This window comes from Musca domestica, unplaced genomic scaffold, assembly GCF_030504385.1.
Source record: "Musca domestica strain aabys unplaced genomic scaffold, Musca_domestica.polishedcontigs.V.1.1 17, whole genome shotgun sequence".
Classification (NCBI taxonomy): domain Eukaryota; kingdom Metazoa; phylum Arthropoda; class Insecta; order Diptera; family Muscidae; genus Musca; species Musca domestica.
Window position 1 is genome coordinate 9634938 of NW_026712230.1, and position 21449 is coordinate 9656386.

The following is a 21449-nucleotide window of genomic DNA, read 5'->3' on the forward strand; positions in this document are numbered from 1 at the left end:
GCTCAAAAATAATTAAAAGAAATGTTTATTGACATTTTGTGGTTAAAATAGAAATTGAATTCTAAAATTTAGGTAACATGTTTGTGGTTACAGGGAGTGGGGGCAAAGGGAATGGGTATCTCCTGTCCCTTTTTTCCCCTGTTCAATGAATGGGAAGCCACTAAAATTTTGTGTGTGTGTGTTGAACGTAGAAGCAGCAGTTAGGTTAATTATGCAATGCCACACTACTAGCCTCCGTCCTAGCATGCAGGGAGATGATAGATAGTCTCGGCCCGGTCTTTAAGTATCAATTGCTAAATAATTTATTTAAACGATATGAGGTGTGTTACACAAATATTTTACAATTTAGTGACAAAAATCTCATCATACTAACGACCATGATCCGCCACTATTCTATTAGATGCTTTTATATCCCTCTCTTTCCCCAAGAATAATAAGCAAATGGTAGGTGACACTTCGTAGCCCCACAGACAGCCACCAGACAAACTAAACTGAAAACTATTTTGCATTTCTTCTTTGTCTGTCTGTCGGTCTGTCATGTATTTACAAACATTTCATTGCATTTGTAATTTATTTGAAATGTTGGGTGGTGGTGGTTGTTGATGGATACTGGGGAACGTTTTTAGTGAGCAGGATGAGAGGGGGTTTCGAGGAGAATTTCATATCTTGCAGTGCACACTGTGTCTCTGCTGGGTGGTGTTGTTTGCTGGGGTCTGTTTGTGGCTGCTGGCAATCAGTCTCTGGCTGAGATTTGATGATTTATTGCCATCACCAAGAATTGGCGCCTACCATCACCGCTCGTCACAGTTGGACATTTTACAACTTGTTTAAATTTACAAGCAACAATAACAACAACAATGACAAATAAAATAAATTATTTTTATTGCAAATTTGTCTCAATTGAAATCATCGGGTCCGAAGAGGTAGAAGAAGGGCTAAGTGGTTTTTAAACGACCTAATTATTATTGGAAAGGAAACACAAACAAAGGGAATACGAGAATATTCAGTTCGGTGATGATTTGAGGGATGGGGACTAGGTTTTTAATAGGAGTTTTAAAAGACCATAGCCACAAATATTTAGATTTACAATCTCAAGGGAATTTTTTTTTAAATACTTTCATCCTTATTTCGATTTGAAATCAACTGCATTGTAATCTTTATTGTTAGTGTCGACAAAAACTCAAAAACAATCATAAATGTTATTATATTTTTTTTTTATTCTACGAAAAAAAAAAATCTAAATGTGTTTTTATAATTAGAAACCTTTTTAAAATAATTGAGATAAGATTTGACCATTTTTGGCGTCTTCAGTTTTGAACGGGGCGGAAAAAATATGAATGAATATGACACACGGCGAAGCCGATCGATGCAGTCATAAAAACATTTTTCTGCTGTTGGCAAATGAAAATGTAAAATAATAATAAAAACTAATAAGTTGATTTTGTTGTTGCAATAAAAATTATTTCTGTTCGAGTTAAATAAATATTCTAATTACGCGAACAAGAGCATACAAAAAAATAATATGTCATGGATTAACTGAAATTTTATCCGGACTTAGCTGTACGAAGTTTGTTCATTCAAAGTAGTAATCACCCTCAATCAGGACAGAGAATCCTGAGGGTCCGGCCCATACCGAAAAGGTTTATTTTCGGGCATTTTTTTATAACATTTCGTGAAAAAGTTATTTTTCAACAAGTTGGTTCCGAAATGGTTTCGAACTGTGTCTCTGGGTATATCAATGCCCCATCAAATAAAGTGTATGACTATATGCCAGAGTTTTTGTAAAATAAACAATTTTTCTGTTCGGCACTTAATTCCAGGCGAAATTAAAGTTTTTTTGTTGGGAGATCCCGGAGAACTTTTATCAACTCCCGAAATTTCTATGAATATAACTCTTTTCAGATTGTCTTTAAAATAGTATCCGTTGTTTTTTCTAGTTGGTCGCCACTCCTTCTCGGTTAATTTTCACGGCTAGTCCAGCTAGTCTAAAAAAAATTCCTGAAATCCAGATTCGGTAGTTGGGAATAACTCCATTTGGGCACCATTTTTTCTCGGGTAATGACAAGATGTTTTATAAAGACTTTCTCGTCTATACAGGGTGAGAGAAAAAACTGAAACAAAGTCAAACGCCATCATTTTTGAATCTTTTTTCAAATTTTATTGAATGAAAGGAAAAAATGTCGAAAAATGAGTTTAGATTTGTTCGAATTATGGCAATGAAACCGTCACACGCTGCCCGAATGTTGCTCTGCGATATTTTGGCCCATTCCCGGTGAAGTGCTTGCTTGAGGTGATCGACACTTTGGTATTTTTTAGTGCCAACCTTGCTTTCCAAAATACTCCAGACACAATAGTCCAACGAATTGGTATCCGGAGATTTTGGTGGCCATAGTGCGCTGGAGATGGAGCGAGTAACCTCATAATGTAACCATTCTTGAGTGCGATGGTGCTGAGTCCTGTTTTCGTGCCCAAGGCTTTAATACACCCTCCAGAATATTTTCGCGATAATATGCGGCATTTATTCTGATGCCACGGCCGATTAATACGAGCGGGGAGCGACCATCGGCTGTTATGGCGGCCCACACCATCACCAAGGCCGACGCTTGAGTTCTGGTGGCCAACCGAAGGTGCACATTTTCCGCTGACCTCATTGGCAAGTAAACACGATCATTTTGTTTGTTTACAAACTGCTGGACAACAAATGTTTTCTCATCGGAGAAGACGAAATTCGTCAGATCAGCATTTTTGGCCAACCGAAGCAACTCTTTAGCTCTTTTGAGTCTATTTTCTTTCTGTTGCGGTGTAAGTTCTTGCACTTCTTGGGATTTCAATGGCTTTACCCCGAGCTCATTTTTCAATATTTGCCGAATGGAATATTGCAATATTATCAGCTCAGAAGCCATTTTCGGTCGCTTCTTTACTTTTCGAAGCATTTCTGCTGATGTTGTTGATGATGTTGTTTTCTTCCGTCCACTTCCTTGACGTCGGGCTACGCTACCAGTATCACGGCAACGAGCGATGGAACGAGACAAAAGAGATTTATTCACATTTAAATGCTGGAGTGCTCTAGCGATTACCACTTGTGGTTTCCCTGCCAAATATGAAGAAATCACACTATCACGCTTGAATTCCATCACGAATAATTTCTTTTCTGGAAAATTCTCACCAAAATGCTTTTGTACGCTTGTAAACAATAAAAATAGCTGTCACTGGAATAATTTTAACACCTGTCGGACGAGTGGCTTAGAAATAACAGCAGTCTGAAGTTGGTTGCAGTTTTTTCATCTCACCCTGTAGTGTCTCTGCTGATCTAAACTCATCACCCTAACTAATTATTTTCCACTCCCAGCTTATTTCTGTTATATTTTTCTATTTTTTAATTAATTAAAAAAATAACTTTCATATCCGCATTATCCAAAAAGAACGAAGGAAATCTCATCTTGAAAATATTTTTTCTTCTCCATGAACATTTAATAAAAACGATTATCACATAAGGCAATCACAGCCACAACACCAACAGCTCGCATCAATTAATCATTTATCCTTGGGTCGTTTTGTTTGGTGCGCAATTGAATTCTAACAAAACAACAACAGCTACAACAACAAGAAAACAATATTTGGCAAAATTCACTTTTCAAAATTGACCCAAATGTTCTTATATGTCGTTTTCGATTATTTATGCACTCAAAACGTTTTCAATTACAAGCCAGCAAAAAAAAAAAAAAAAAAAAAAAGCCAAAGCAGTCAGTCAGCCGGCTGGCCTGTCCGCCGCTAGGCAGCCCCGATAAGCATCCAGTCAGTCAGTCAGTCAGCCAGCAGCTCCACATAGTTTGTTAAATTGTCAACCAAATATGGTATTGAATTAAATTGATTTGGGCAAGACAGCAACAACAACAAAAATAATGATGTTTAAGCGTAAACAAAAAAAAAAAAAGCAGATATGCATATTTCAGCCTCCACCTTTCGTTCGTGCCCCCCCTGATCTCTTCATCCACCTCGGAAAAGACGCAAAATATGATGTACGTCATGATTTATGTCTGTCCCAATGGATTCACACATGTTCGGAATGTATTTATTTCTCTTGAGCTTTGGCAAAGAAAGATTTATCATTTTAAAACGTTTGGATAAGAGATGGAGGACAGGCGGCGGGCGGGGTAATTAAAATAACAATTTTTGTTAATAAAATTGTTGCAATTTTTCCTTTGCTTTTGCAGTCGTGTTTGTCCTGCCACCATCCCTCCCTTGGAACGCCAAAAGAAATTTTATAATTAATTCACCGCAACACATGAAAATATTATGCATCATAAAATGCCACGACAATCGCTGCGTCGTCTCTGATTTTGGTGCCAGTTTTTGTTGCCGGCCGAGGTGCTACCTTAAATGACGCAAGTTATTTAATGGGTTGAGGTGAGGCAAAATATTGCATTGATATATAGACAGATGCGAACAGTAGCTGCAGCAAAAGTACCAGTAGCAGTGATCTAAGCGATCATATCGCGACATTATGACAAATATGAATGAATGACAGTCGATGGAAACTTGACTTTATCTTATGTTAGAAAATTCGCCATTTGGGCGCCATTTTTTACTGGGTAAATGGCAACACTAACATTGTCAATGATTCATAGAGATTTTTTTGTTTTCAGCTGGCCCCCAAAAATACCCTAAGCTAGGCTATAAGACTCCCCTTCCATATACCAAGACATCCAGCTCAACTACAAGATTGTCTATAAAGACTCACGTCAGGTGGTCAATAAGCAACCCTTCAGCTCATCTATAAATAAAGCGTTAAACAGCTCTATTAGATCGCTTTTTAATCCATACGACTTGTCGATGACGACTGTACAGACTTCCTTCAAGTAGACGATAACTATGCGCCACTATAAAGCATTCCTCCGTTCTAAGCGATTATTTTGCGATACTATGACGAATATGAATTAATGGCAGTTGAAAGGCAATTGTCATCAACTCAGTGAAGACATCGCAAATTGGGCGCCACTTTTATTTGGTTATGGCAAATTGGTAATGGTTCGCATAGAAATTTTAGTCACACAAATTATCCCTAATTTCTCACCTTCCATCTATAAAGACCTCTTTTAGTTGGTCTATAGGGGCACACGTAAGCTCATCTATAATTACGGCTTTGAACGAGTCTTTAAAGCACTCTTCAGTTCGTATATATGATCCTTCCTTTATAAAGACTTCCTTCATAAAGTCTTTGCAACAATCATATTAGCAATGGTTTCAGACGTTCTGAACGTCATTATACCCTCCACCATAGTATGGAGGGTATATTAAGTTTGTTTTGATCATAGCGATGTCCGTCCGTCTGTCCGTCTGTGGAAATCACTTTTGCTTCCGATCGAAATGAAGTAGGTTGATAGAATTTTTCTCAAACGTACATATTATGTCTGCAGGACTTTTGGTATTGAAAATGGGCAATGCAGGCCCACGTTTTCGTATAGCCCCATATAATGATGGTACCTCCCTATTTTCGGTATTTTGGTGATTTAAGCGGCGTTATTCACCGGAATTGTTTCAAATTTGGTATTTGAAGTTCGTAATGGATACTTCAGCCTATGAGCGAAAATTGTCTGTGCAGGTCCCCGTCTTCGTATAGCCCCCATACAATGGTACCTCCCTATATTCGGTATTTTGAAGATTTTAGCTACATTATTCGCATATTTTTCTTTCAAGTTTCGCATTTGAATATTGTAAGGCTTATGACAAACGGATAACGGAAACATTCGGTATTTTTAAGATTTTTAACGGATTTTATTGTTTTGAAAATGGCCAAATTCGGTACAAATGGTGGCGAGTATTCAAAGTTCGGCCCGGTCGAACTTACAGCTTTTTTTCCTTGTTTAGTCTAAAAACTCCCCGAATTCCATACTTCCTTCAGGTATTCCGTATATAACAACGCCATTTGGCCGCACTCATGCCCGGACAGGACAACGCTAAAATTTGAAGATATCTACGACGCCATTTGGGCGCCTCTTATACTCGAGTAATAACAAAACTAGAATTAGAAATTAATCACGAAGTCTTTTTGGCTACTACCTCAAGTTGTTCGAAGGAGACTTTGTTCTGCTCGTGTATAAAGTATTCAATAACAATGCAGCTTGGGCGCCAATATCAGAACCTAACTCTCTACCTTATTTCTTTGAGTTTTTTCTCTTATGAATACAATGACCTTTAAGCCTACCATAAAATCTCCCTGCATTCAGTTTATCACTAAATACCGCCTTGGAAACCCTGCCCCCTGGTTATCTCAAAAAATTTCTCTCAGGTTTTCAGAAAGACATCGAATTATTTATCTGTGCAAAAACTCTTGCTCTTTAGGCATCATCTGTCTGTTGGTACCGTCAGGTAGAACAAATAGTTTTCAATCACTTTTGCAACAACGACTGATTGCATTGAGAATGCAGAAGCCGATGTCGTCGTCGTCGTCGTCGCTAGTGACGAAGGTGGCTGAAGGTGGCGATGATGACGAAAATCTATTTTTAGGCCAAAAATTAAATGGGCGGGTGGTCTTTAATCTGAAAATTGATGTTGATGTTTGACGAAGACGACGGGCAAATTTTCTGATTCATTCAAAAGAATTTTAGAATATGTGACGACGGATTAATTGCAAAATTAATTGATTAATTAACTAAAAACATGTAATTATTCATCGCGGGGACAGAGTGTTTCAGAAATGTTTTATACAAAATTTTAGATAATTTTTTTATAATTAAAATTTTTTAAATAGAATTATCAGCGTTATCATGTATGTGGATAAAATAAACCACATTTCTGGAAAACTAGCCCCATTGCTGGATCAAATTATCCACGCTTGTGTATAAAGTTATCTGCCTTGGTGGATAAAGTTATCTGCCTTGGTGGATAAAATAATCTAAGTTTTTTGATAAATAATATCCGAGTTTGTGGATAAAATAATCCACAGCGGCGTTATCCACATATGTGGATAAAATAAGCCACATTTCTAGAAAATTAGCCCCATTGCTGGATCAAGTTATCCACGCTTGTGGATAAAGTTATCTGCCTTGGTGGATAAAATAATCTAAGTTTTTTGGATAAATAATATCCAAATTTTGGATAAATTTATTCATATTTGCCCATATAACTATCCACGTTTGTTTGGATAACATTATCCTAGTTTGATCACCAAATTAACCAGGTTGAATAATAAAAAATTATCCACGTTTATGGATAACTGTTCACTTTGTTCGATAAAATTATCCATATATGTGCATAAAACTTTTCACGTTTGTGGATACAATTATCCGCGCTTGTGGATAAATTTATTTACTGCTGTGGATTAAGTTCTCCCTTTTGCGGATTATCCATATTTGGGAGTATAATTATCCACCTTTCTGGATAAAAAGATCCAAATTTGTGAATAAACATATCCACGTTTGTGAACAGAAATTCCACCTTTCTGAAAAAAATATCCACCATTCCTGATAAAATATCGGCGTTCTCGGGTAGTATTATCCACGGATAAAATTATATACGTTTGTACAGGGGGGGATAAAAAAACTGCAACAAAGACCACCATACTTTTTACATTTTTTAAATTTTATTGAATGAAAGCAAAAAATGTTGGAAATAGCATAACATTTAGAATAAGTTTAGATTTGTCCGAATTGGTCACCTTTGGCACGAATTATGGCCTTCAAACGGCCAATGAAACGTCATACGCGGCCCGAATGTTGCTCTGCGGTATTTCGACCCATTCCCGGTTTTGGTGGCCATTGTGTGCTGGAAATGAAGCGAGGAACCTCATTTTGTTACCATTCTTGGGTGGCGCTTGCTAAGAGTAATGGTGCTGAGTCCTGTTGGAATGTCCAAGGTCTGCGGCTTTAAAGCACCCTCTAGAATATTTTCGCGATAATATTCGTCATTTATTTTGTTGTTATGGCGGCCCACACCATCACAATGGCTGGCGCTTGAGTTCTAGTGGCCAATTGAAGGTGCACATTTTCAGCTGACCTCTTTGGCAAGAAAACACGATCATTTTGTTTGTTTACAAACTGCTGGACAAGGAATGTTTTCTCATCCGAGAAAACCAAATTAGGCAGTTCACCACTTTAGGCCAAGCGAAGCAACTCTTTAGCTCTATTTTCTTTCTGTTGCGGTGTAAGTTCTTGCACATATTGGAATTCCAATGGCTTTGCCCGAGCTCATTTTTCAATATTTGCCGAATGGAATATTGCGATATGTTCAGCTGACGAGCCATTTTTCGGCCACTGCGATGCGGGTTTCGATCAAGTCGCTTCTTTACTTTCAGCTGTCACTGGAATAATTTTAACAGCTGTCGGAAGAGTGGGTTAGAAATGACAGCAGTCTGAAGTTGGTTGCAGTTTTTTTTATCTCACCCTGTAGATTTATTCACGTTTGTAACAAGAGTTATCCTCTTTTGTGGAAAAAATTGTCCGCGTTTTGTCGATTTCACCTCAGAAACTATCAAAATCTCCCGCTGGGTAGTAATTGCCGCCACTTGTTGCTCCCTAATATTCACCAAAGAATAAATCTTAAAAACAACAACATCATCACACTTACAAATTATACACATGTGTGGAATAAATATATCACACATCATCATTCGAAGCAGCAGAAAAAAAAAACAAAAAACGGCGGCAAAATGCCGCTTTAATTGCCCCAGGTTGCATTGACTTAATTCTCCTTAAATGGTAAATAACGTCCAAACCAGATCGGCACTCAGTCACAGTTGCCGTTGCTGTTGCCTGTTCGAATTAGCGTTTTTTTTCTGTTTTTTACTTTTATTTAGCTTTCCAGCAAGCACCGGACTCCTTATTACCTACCTGCTTCTGCTCACCATCGAACGCAAATGCCAAGCTAGGCTGAGATTTGGTTGACTAGTCTAATTCCACTGAGATGTTTTTGAATATAAGAACTTACGGAGCCGTGTTACTTAATGTTAAGCTATTTCGTTTTCTTCAGAATTCTGTCAGAAATATCGGATGAAAATCTGAGAAATGTCTCACATAATTTTTTAAAATTCTTCGGCTTAACTCTAATTTTGTAAAAAAAAACTCTTCAAAACTACTCTACTATAAAAAATTTTCCAGTGGTAGGTATTTTTACTCGGTCCCGGATCCATCCTCCAAGAAAAAAAATAGTTTCCCGGAATCAGGGTAAAAATACCTACCTACAAAGATTTTTATACCCTCCACCATACTATGGAGGGTATATTAATTTTGTCATTCCGTTTGTAACTCCTTGAAATACTCATGTCAGACCCAACAAAGTATATATATTCTTGAGCAGCGTAAAATTCTAAGACGATTTAGCCATGTCCATCTGTCTGTCTGTGTGTCTGTCTGTCTGTCCGTCTGTCTGTTATAATCACGCTATCTTTCGAACAAATAGAGATAGAAGGCTAAAATTTTGCACACATGTATATTTTGCCAGTAGGCAGGTTAAGTTCGTAAATGGGCCATGTAGGTCCAAGAAATCATATAGCCCCCATATAACGGTACCTCCCGATATTCGGTATTTTGATGATTTTAGCGACATTGTTTACCGGAATCCTTTCAAAGTTTGTATTTGAAGTTCGTAATGGATACTACAGCCTAAGACAGAAAATAATCTATGTAGGTCCACGTCTTCGTATAGCCCCTATATAATGGTACCCCCGATATTCGGTATTTTGATGATTTTAGCGACATTATTTAGCGAAATCGTTCCAAATTTGGTATTTGAAGTTCGTAATAGATACTGCAGCATAAAACAGAAAATGGGCCATATAGGTCCAAGTCTTCATATAGCCCCCATATACCGTACCCCCCGATATTTGGTGTGTTGATGATTTTAGCGACATTATTTACCGGGATTGTTTCAAATACGGCATGTGAAGGTCGTAATGGATACTTCAGCCCATGCCAGAAAATTGTCTGTGCAGGTCCACGTCTTCGTATAACCCCCATATAACGGTACCCCCCATATACGGTATTTTAATGATTTTAGCTACATTATAAACAGATTTTTCTTCAAGTTTCGCATTTAAATATTGTAATAACTTATGACAAAAGTTGACTATACAGGCCCACGTCGTCGTATAAGCATTCGGAATTCTTAAGATATTAACAGAATTTTTAACGGATTTTATTTTTTGGAAATTGCCAAATTTGTACCAAATGGTGGAGGGTATTAAAAGTTCGGCCCGACCGAACTTACAGCTTTTTTACTTGTTTTTACTAAACTAGAGTTTTTCCAATTCTTCAAAATGCAAAGCCATTTCTTCTTTTCATTTGGAAGAGTTCAAATCCTCATCTGACCTATATTCCGGAATAATTCGAAGCCTTAACAGAAATTGTGTGATCGAACTCCTGTAAGGTGAAGCTAATTTCTTAAAATATTTTCCTTATAACCTGTTAAGGATGATATCTTTTCCGGGTCCCTCTCTTCCCCCCTTCATATCACCAAATCTCCCTCAAAACCACTCACACACTTCAAAATTGTAATGCTTCGCACGTACTTCGCATGCTAGTTTTTGTTGTTGTTGTTGATCGCGGTGTTGTTGTTATTAGTGAATTTGTTTTATATCTACCGCATGGCATAAATTAACTTTTGGTGTAAATTTAATTGCAAACCATCAACCTTTAGTTTAGACAGGCGTATTTAAAATGATCACAGGTTGGATGGCTGGCAGGCTGACTGGCAAGCAGGCAGTTTATTCGATTTAGTTGACATAAGACAATAACAATACTCGTTATGTGCTACGTATTATTACTTTATTTCGATGTCACTTTAATGTAATTCGATTACAGGCTTTCTAAAGCTAATACGTTTGCTTGCTCAGGGGAACGGCCCACAGTGGTTCTAAAGGGGTTATTGGTGGGAGAAAACATTGTTCAAAAAAAAAGACGCGTTTCGCAAGTTATGACAGATGAAAGGATTGAAAATTTTGACACTTCGTGGGTGAGGTACCAGAAGTGTTTCGCAGATATATAGCATCTTCACAATAGATTTTGCGTTAGCCATAATATTTAAATGTTTAAAATTAAGAGAGTTGGATGCTTATTTCGCTTTCTTTGAGCGTTTTGTTTTTCAAAATCTTGAACCCAATGTGGGGGAGGTACCAGAAGAAATGATCCGATCTTTACAATCTTTATAACAGATGTTTGATTCATGGAAATATTGAGATGTATCAAGTCTGAAAGGAATCGGACTTTAATTTCGCCTTTAATGTGCTTCATACATATTCAAAATTTTGACCCCTTGTGGGGGAGGTACCAGAAGGAGTGGACCTATACATGCCATCTTCACAGCAGATCTTATGTTAGTAGAAATAATGGGATGTGTGAAATATATAGAGAAACGGATGCTTATTTCGGAGTTAATAGTAGTTTTTGTTATTTTAAACTTTGAACTTTTTGGGGGAAGGTACCAGAAGGAATGGTCCTATCCTTACCATCTTTATAACAGATCTTGTGTTGATAAAATTATTGAGCTGTCTGAATGGAAGTCAAGTCTGAATGGAATCGGATGTTAATTTCGCCTTTTGTGTGCTTCATAGATATTCAAAATTTTGAACCCTTGTGGGGGACGTACCAGAAGGAGTGGACCGATACATACCTTCTTCACAGGAGATCTTGTATTAGTAGAAATAATGGGATGTTGGAAATATGAAACGAATCGGATGCTTATTTTTGATTAAATAATTGTTTTTGTAATTCAAAATATTGACCCTTTGTGGGCAAGGTACCAGATGGAATGGTCCGATCTCTACCATCTTTATAGCAGATGTTGCGTTGATGGAAATATTGGGATGTACTAAGTCTGAAAGGAATCGGATGTTAATTTCACCTTTTATGTGCTTCATAGATACTCAAAATTTTGACCCCTTGTGGGGAAGGTACCAGAAGAAGTGTACCGATACATGCCATCTTCACAGCAGATCTTGTGTTAGTAGAAATAATGAGTTGTGTGAAATATGAAGAGAACCAGATGCTTATTTCGGATTAAATAATTGTTTTTTTTTTTTAATTCGAAACTTTGACCTTTTGTGGGCAAGGTACCAGAACGAATTGTCCGATCTCTATCATGGTCCGATCTCCACAGATCTTGTGTTGATAGAAATATTGATATGTGCCAAGTCTGCATGGATTCGGATATTAAGTTCGCGTTTTATGAGCTTCATAGATATTCAAAATGTTTACCTCTGGTGAATTTTTAAGTTTAAAAAACAAAAATTCGATTTATTTATGAGAATTCAAATTAAATTGCTGTTCCTTTTTCAACCACTGTCCCACCTGTTTGGCTCACAACGATCAACACATTTGCATGCTCAAAGGCCGGTCGTCAGTTACGTTATGAACATTCATTTGCTCCATAGAAGAGACGATGTTGTTAAATGATTACATTTACCTGCCATTTGTTGCTTTACTGCAACAGAGGAAGGTTGGAGGGAGATGCCAAAAAGATCTCGTGTAAGCGGTATTTGTTTTTGTTCTGAGAGACTATTCTATTTATTTTATTAAATTGTCTTGTTTATTATTTTTTTAATAAAAAAAAAAAAAAAACATTTAAAATTGAACACGAGATTTAAGTTTTTTTCTTTTATTTGTTCACTCCATGCATTTAGTAGCAGCACACAGTTACCGATGCATTCATTATTGACCATATTTGGTTTTGAAAAAAAAATGTTACATTTTGTTGTCTGTGTGTAACCTTTGGGTTTTGAGTTAGATCATAATAACATGTTTTAAAGCAGTTAATAAATAAAATATTAAAAATCTTCATTAAAAAATAATACAATAAATTATTAATATTAAGAATAGAAAATAAGTAGTAATATATTTAAAAAGATTCGAAATTAGTTTGAAAATCTGCAAAATAAAGAATTCTCCTACATACCCGCAACAGATGTATACGTTTTACATCACATTTTTGAGATGAAAACCAGACGGATTGGACTGCTACAGTCCATCTTCAAATGAGAAAATTTGAATATTTTTTTATACCCTCAGCCATATGTCTAGAGATATGGAGATCATTTGATATGACCAAAACGTGCCCCATCGAAATAGCGGTTTAGATCCTTACGTCTCTTTAGACCAAATCCGTTTCAGGACGTTTGGAGTCGATCTAGCGTTGTCCGTCCGTCTGGCTGATGCGCACGATAACTCTCGAACGGAGTATCCGATTTATTTCACACTTGGTGCTTCGTACTATTATTATCAAACTTAGACCAAGTTGAGAGATGGTCCCCCACAAAAAGTAGAAATTTTCCAACAAAAAAAAAAGAAAAAAAATTTACTGCACAAAAGAGAAAGTATAATTCGATTTTGCTCCAATTTTTTAAAACCTTATATTCACGTCAGTGCTAGGTCAGGTGCGAAAATGGACATTATCGGTCAACTCCATTAAGTACCTACCCCATAAAGGGTCAACATTTCGAATAATTATAACGCTTATAAAAGAGTCTGGCTGTCTTCAAATTACACACATAACAATATTTTTTTTAACTCAAGGTCTGGTGTGAATATGGGATATATCGGTTCACTCCTTCTGGTACCTGTTCCATAAAGGGTCAACATTTTGAATACCCATGAAACTCATAAAACGCGAAATTGGTATCAGATTTCATTCACACTTGGCACATATCAATATTTCAATCAACCCAAGATCTGCTTTAAAGATGGTAGAGATCAGACCATTTCTTCTGGAACCTCCCTCACAAAGGGTCAAATTTTTGAATAACCAAAACGATATAAAATCCGAAATAAGCATCCGATTCGTTTCATATTTCCAACATCCCATTATTTCTACTAACACAAAATCTGCTGTGAAGATGGCATGTATCGGTCCACTCCTTCTGGTACCTCCCCACAAAGGGTAAACATTTTGAATATCAATGAAACTCATAAAACGCAAAATTAACATCCGATTCCATTCAGACTTGGTAAATCTCAATATTTCCATCAACACAAGATTTGCTATAAAGAGGTAGAGATCAGACCATTTTTTCTGGTACCTCCCCTACATAGCGTTTAAGATTTTGAAAAACAAAACGCTCAGAAAGAGAGAGAGAGAGAGAGAGAGAGAAAAATAAGCATCCAACTCTCTTCAAATTTCCCGCATCCAAACATTTTTGCTAACGCAAGATCTGTTGTGAAGATGATATATGTATCTGTCAACCCCTTCTGGTATCTCACAAAGGGTCACAATTTTGAATACTTATATTTGTCATAACTTGCGAAACAAATCAGCGATTCTTTACAACTTGCTATATCTAAAAGTTTCTCTCAACCAGAGACTGAAATGAATATGAAGCTTATCGAAATTTCCGTTTTCGCATAAAATTGGATATAAATGTTCGATTTTCTTGTAATTTTGCCCATACCTGTATTTTTATCTGCATTAGATGAAGTATGAAAATGGAATACTTCGGCGACTATATCACGCAAATTTTAACATTTTACCAAAATTATTACATATCTCATATAAAGTGAAGGAAGTAACCAATATAGTCCAAACCTGTCACGTCGCAATATTTATATCATACCCATTCCTTGGGAACCTACTCCATAGATGGTCAAAAATTTGAATAAACACAACAGAAGTCGAAATATATTTAAATGTGTCATACATTTTAAGTTTGTTCACTTACTTCCATACAAAAATAAAAAAAAAACAAATAAATAAAAAAAAAAATCAATTTGATTTCTACAAAAAACTAATCCTTGCCTGTGAATTTTTAAATATTTGCTTGCTTTTTTATTTCTTTAGGCGTCCCATCATAAACTGTCATCATTCATTTCAATCACAAAAAACGAAATGAAGTCATCATTCCACGAAAAAAAGAACAAAACAGCAAAACTCATTTTACGTGATATCAGACCCATTTCTTCAAACTTCTGTAGTTTAACTGTGAAAATATTTCGTTGTTATCGCATTCTCAAAGAAGGGTAGCCCCCCCAATACATATATACCATGGATGTATGTATGCATGCATATATGTATATATGGTAAATATACTTTGTGTACAGATATACCGACTCGAATGATATCATTCAATTTGAAGTTATTGGGTTTTCAACAACGAAACTTTGATATACTGACAACGATCAGTTGGAGTTTGAATGGGGGTGGGGTTGAATAAATTATAGAAAATAGTTGTAGTTGTTTTTAAAAAAAATAGTTTACAAAGTCAATCGAATCCTTTGGCAAAAAAGAGCTCTTGTTTTCAATGAACATTTAAGACGAATCACGTTCAAAATTCTATACAACTAACTGTAGGACAAAAGCGATCCAAGGAATAGGCATAAATCAATATAAACCAGTAAAGGAAGATGGAATGTCAAAAAAGTTTTTTTTTTATGTAGACTGTCCAAAGCGACTATAAGTCGATCCTGTACCTATTTTGCGGTTTAAGGAAGACTTATTATAACCTACACCACAAGGTGGTCAGGGTATTATGTCTTTGTGCATTTGTTTGTAAAAGGCAAAAGGAAACGTGTTAGACCCACAGTTCATTTTGATGATCTGCATAGAATGACATTTTGAGTCGATTTATTCATGTCCGTCTGTCTGTCCATGTATTTTTGTAAACAAAGTACAAAGTAAAGTACAGGACTCATTTATTGCCCGATCCAGATCAAATTTTGCACTAGTCATTTATTTGACTCAAGGACGAACCCTATTGAAATTGGAGATGATCGATCAGAATTGAGATATAGTTCCCATATATACCTTCGTCCGAATTATCTTTTATTGTGCACCAAACGTGTAATATTAGCCCAAATAGTATGGAATTTTGCTTGTACGACCAAATTAAGCCTGGAAATAAATATGCCAAATTTAATCGAAATCGGTTCAAATATAGCTATAGCTCCCATATATATATTTTTCATCCGATTTGATATTTTTGTCCTTCCAAGCCGTAATATGCACTCCGAAAGAACGAGATTTGGAAAAATATATCGAATACCGCACAGAAATACCTTTCCCAAATTTTATCGAGATCGGTTCAAGTTTGGATATAGCTTCTCTATATATCTCCGTCCGATTTGCCCTTTATTGTACACCAAACGTATGCACGGAATGTGGCACTTACCACCAAATTGAGCATGAAAGCAAATATGTCAAATTAGGTGAAAATCGGTTCAGATATAGATATAGCTCCCATATATATTGTTCATCCGATTTGATATTTTTGTCCTCCGAAGCCGTAATATGCACTCTGTAACAAAGATATTTGGGGAAATATATCGAATACCGCACAGAAATACCTTTCCCAAATTTTATCGAGATCGGTTCAAGTTTGGATATAGATCTTCTATATATATTGGCCGATTTGGCCTTTATTGTGCACCAAACGAGTAATATTAGCCCGTCCTCGCCCCACTTTACTGGTTTTTCATTCAAATTCAAATGGTGCAAGTTACAATTGCCAGCTAATCCATTGTTAATTTCAAGACTGAAGATGCTATATTGACCCCTAAATCAAAATTACAAAAATATTTGTCTTCTTTTTCAGAAGATGACCTATATGTTATATAAAAACTCCCTCAAAGCTGGTGTGCTGGGGAATGCCTATAGATTTTTTATGAAAAGGATATTTTGCGATCTTTCTTTTTCCCGAAAAAAATTAGAATACCAACTGATTTTGGATGTAAAAGTATGGGTCGTATATGAGTATAAGATTTGTCCTTCTTGGAGAGTTCTCTCTCTCTCTTCTCTCTAGAGGTAGAAGGCTTTAAATATTTCATCTCTAAGAGGAAACTCAATGATCATCATTAAAAAGCAGAAAGAGGATTTTCACGATATCGTATATCCTCCATATAACTGTACCTCCCGATATTCGGTATTTTGATGATTTTAGCCACATTTTTTAATGCAATTGTCTGAAATTCTACACAAGATGTTTTCTGTGAGTACTTTACTCCCTGATCCACGATGTCGTATATCCCCCATACAATGGTGCCCCCTCCGATATTTAGTATTTTGATGATTTTAGCTACATTTTTCATTGGAATTAGCTTAAAATCCCCGCAAGGAGTTCTCTGTGAGTACTTAACACAACCCCCCCCCCCCCCCCCCCCTCCCATCCAAAACATAATTGTATATATATGTGCGCGTTATCGTGTATCCCCATATTAATGTACCCTCCGTCATTCGGTATTTTGATGATTTTAGTTACATTTTTAATGGCATTGTCTGAAATTCTACACAAGAAGTTCTCTGTGAGTACATTACCCCCTGAAAGAGAATTTTCTATATAGGTCCACAATATCGTATAGCCCTCATACAATGGTGCCCCCGATATTTGGTATTTTCAGAATTTTCGTATTTGAGATTCGTAATACTACAGCCTATGACAAAAAATTATTTATCCAGCACCACGTCTCCGTATATATCCGTATATATATATATATATATATATATATATATATATATATATATATATATATATATATATATATATATATATATATATATATATATATATATATATATATATATATATTATTTATCCAGCACCACGTCTCCGTATAGCCCCAATATAAAGGTTGTAATTTGAGCGGTATTTTTCGATGGATTGTTTTTAATTTTCCCCCGAATGTTGGAGTTCGGGTCGGCCGAACTTAGTTGTTTTTTTACTTGTTATTAGTACTTTTTGGATTTTCTAACAAAAAATTGTTTTCAAATATTTTGGGCAATTCAAATTTCAAACCAAATGGCCAAACACATTGAAATAGTGAAACTTTCTTGTCATTCCGATTGCCTACAAATTGTTATTTTATACCTCTTGAAAATGTAGTGGTTCTTTGTATTTTTAAAACTATTCACTTGAATGATTACATGCTCCAATTCTTTATGAGCGATCCGAAGGCTGTCTATATAGGCGGTATGAAGGCCAAGATCTTCAAATCTTCAAGCGCCGTCTTTATAGACAATCTGAGTATGTTTTATATGTGACCTGTTTTATAGGCGATCTGAAATGCGCCTTTATATGGATTTTTAATGGGGGTCTATACAGACGAACCTAGGAACCAGGGACTTCTGTAGCTGTAGCTGTAATATTGAAACCCTTGAAAAGGGTCTTGAAAAACCATTATTTTGCAAAGCTGAAGCAGATCATATTGATTTTTTTAATGTATATTTTTTTATCTTCCCTTACATACATTTTTAGAGCGTATTATTATGATATTAAAATTTGTTTAAATAACCATTACATATTCATAATTTTAGGGTTATTAAACTTTATTATTTCTGTATACATAACAGACAGACACATATATACACACATACATATGTACGAATATATGGAAATAAACATTTGCAAAAGCATTGATGCATAAATATTTAATACTTCCACCAACAACGTCGCTTCGCTTTTGTTATCATTATTTTCTTGTTACTGTTTTTTATTTATAATTTTTTTAATGTTTTCTTCTGCTTCCTTTTTTTTTTTCTTACATTTTTCTCTTGTAATAAAATATTAATCATGCTCATTTTTGTTGTTGTATTTTTTCAGACATATTCCGGTCTTTTCTGCGTCGTTGTTAATCCCTATAAGAAATTACCAATTTACACGGAAAAAATTATGGAACGGTATAAGGGCATCAAAAGACATGAAGTGCCACCACATGTCTTTGCCATAACAGATACCGCCTACAGATCGATGTTGCAAGGTAAGTTGGCAAAGAATTTGTCAAAAAAATTCTTTATAAAAAAAAAAGAAAATTGAAAAAAAAAAACCATTATTTTTTTGACATGGCGAAAATTAGCCACAAATGTCTCACACTATTTCACCGTATTTGCTAAGTAAATGGTATTTACATTTTCATTCCAAGTAAGGCTACCATATAACAAATACTAGTTGGCATTTATTATTCTTATCAGAAAATCCTTTATTCGGAAATATGCTATACAGAGAGTTTCAAAAGACGTAGCGGAGATGCAAACAAAAAAAAAAAAATAAAATTCTTAAATGGAAACCCAACCCAATCGACATAGAGAAGACATGCAAAATGTTTTAACTCCAAAGAAAATTTTCCAAAGGATTTCTTTGAAAATTACTTCATAATGTCTCCTTTCTTAGAAGATCTTTAGAAGATAGTTAAAAATGTCCATTTAGCTATATCTATACAGGGTGAGATTAAAAATTGCACCAAAGTCAAACGCCACAATTCTTACATTTTTTTCAATTTTATTGAATGAAAGCTCAAAATGTTGGAAATAGCATCAAATTTTAGAATAAGTTTAGATTTTTTCGAATTGGTCACCTTTGGCACGAATTATGGCCTTCAAACGGCCAATGAAACCGTCACACACTGTCCGAATGTTGCTCTGCGGTATTTTGGCCCATTACCGGCGAAATGCTTGCTTGAGGTGATCGAAACGTTGCTATTTTTTAGTGCCAACCTTGCTTTTCAAAATGCTCCAGTCACAATTGTCCAACGGATTGGTATCCGGAGATTTTGGTGGCCATTTTGCGCTGGAAATGAAGCGAGGAACATCATTTTCTAACCATTCTTGAGTTCTGGTGGCCAATCGAAGGTGCACATTTTCAGCTGACCTCTTTGGCAAGTAAACACGATCATTTTGTTTGTTTACAAACTGCTGGACAACGAATGTTTTCTCATCGGAGAAAACCAAATTCGGCAGTTCACCACATTCGGCCAAGCGAGGCGAGCGGTGTAAGATCTTGCACTTTTTGGAATTTCAATGGCTTTACCCCGAGCTCATTTTTCAAAATTTGCCCAATGGAATATTGCGATATGTTCGGCTCTCGAGACATTTTTAGGCCACTGCGACGCGGGTTTCGATCAAGTCGCTTCTTTACTTTTCGAGCCATTTCTGATGATGTTGCTGTTTTCTTCCGTCCACAAAAGATTTATTCACATTTAAATGTTGGAGTGCTCTAACGATAGAAGATAGAGAAATCACACTATCACTGGTACAATTTTAGCAGCTGTGGGTCGAGTGGATTAGAAATGGCAGCAGTCTGAAGTTGGTTGCAGTTTTTTTTTTTATCTCAACCTGTATATGGGTAAGAGTAAAATGCCGTACTATAATTGTTCGAAAACTACCAAATTCTACTTAATTTGGTATTGGGTGATTGTAGATGAAAGTATTTCGAGACTTGCAACTATTTCAAGTTTTGACTCCCTGTAGGGGAGGTGCCAGGGAAGTGGTCCGCCATATCCCATCTTCACACCAGATTCTGTGTTGATACTGGGATGTGCGAAATTTGAGAAAATGGGACTCTTATTTTAAATTTTTTTAGATTTATCATTATTCAAAATTTTGACCGTTTGTGGGAGAGGTACCACATGGAAAGGGTCGTACCACCTGACCTATCACTGATGCAATTGTTTTCCAAAATTTGAACAAAATCGGATAATCTATTCTTGTTTTATGAAGTAAATTATTTTCTGCGAAAATTTAAAATTTTTGTGGTAAAGATACCGGAAGTAGTAGACCGATATTGCCCATCTTTGAACTCGAGAATACTACGTATTACGATGTGTCAAATTTGGACGAAACCGAAAACTACGCTCGAGGGTTATTGTGCGCACAAGCCAGACAAACAGGCAGATTAACTTCAAATGTCCTGAAATAGATTTCATCCAAAGGGGCCTAGGTTATAAAGCTGTTATTTCGATGAGATTCGTTTTGGTCGTATCAAATGATGTATACCCTCTACAGCCATGTGGATGATCGTATAAAAATTCACAATTTTTTAAACATTTTAAAGTTTTTTCTACTGGACCCTCTAAAACTTCCATCTGAAAACCACGATTATGTCTACAGTTGGTTCTTCAAGAAATCTCTTTAAAAATCAAAGATTGCTAGTCAGTCAGACCTTAAAATATTACTCTTAAAAAATTCACGGCTATTGGTCTTTAAAATTTGAAAAGATCACCTCCCACCCCTAAATGGCTACTCTTCTGGCGTTTTTGTATATTATAAAAGGAAAAGTTCAATTTTTCTGATCTCTTTAGTGTCTAAGCCTGGATGGATGTTTGTTGGAAAAAATCCTTTATTAAGTACACATGTAATTATTTGTGTGTCTGTGTGTGCGAAATTCATCTCAACCAATTTCAATAACTATCGATTAGCAGTGCAACTTTACTATTTAACACCTTTGATTCCGGGAAATAACATATTTGTCGGTCCTACGCCCTATTTGGCTTCAAGACAAAAAAAGGCTTTTGACTACGTCAACATGTCAATTTATGATTCATTCGCACATTTTTTAATTTTCAATTTACAACAACAATAAAGCCAAGACTATTGTTGTAAAGTCACAATGTGACGAATATTTACATACCAATCAACCCACTCACGACGACAAAGCTTGGCTTTCTTACGTTTTCTATGATTTAATTTAAATATTTGCGCTTTTTTTGTGGTTAAACCTGGCCAAAAAGAAGAGAAGAAGAGATAGAGAGAGAGAGGAAGTTCAT

At 35.9% G+C, this 21449-nt stretch overlaps 1 protein-coding gene across 4 annotated transcripts in view; it reads left to right on the forward strand.

Annotated features, from left to right (window-relative positions):
• The window catches only part of LOC101892851 (myosin heavy chain, non-muscle), a 98496-nt gene that overhangs the window by 35799 nt on the left and 41248 nt on the right, over nt 1–21449 (forward strand). For all 4 annotated transcript variants that reach the window (XM_059120479.1, XM_059120480.1, XM_059120481.1 and 1 more), the window contains one exon: nt 18512–18668. In XM_059120479.1, coding sequence (XP_058976462.1) covers nt 18512–18668 — 157 coding nt within the window. The remainder of the gene's footprint in view (nt 1–18511; nt 18669–21449) is intronic.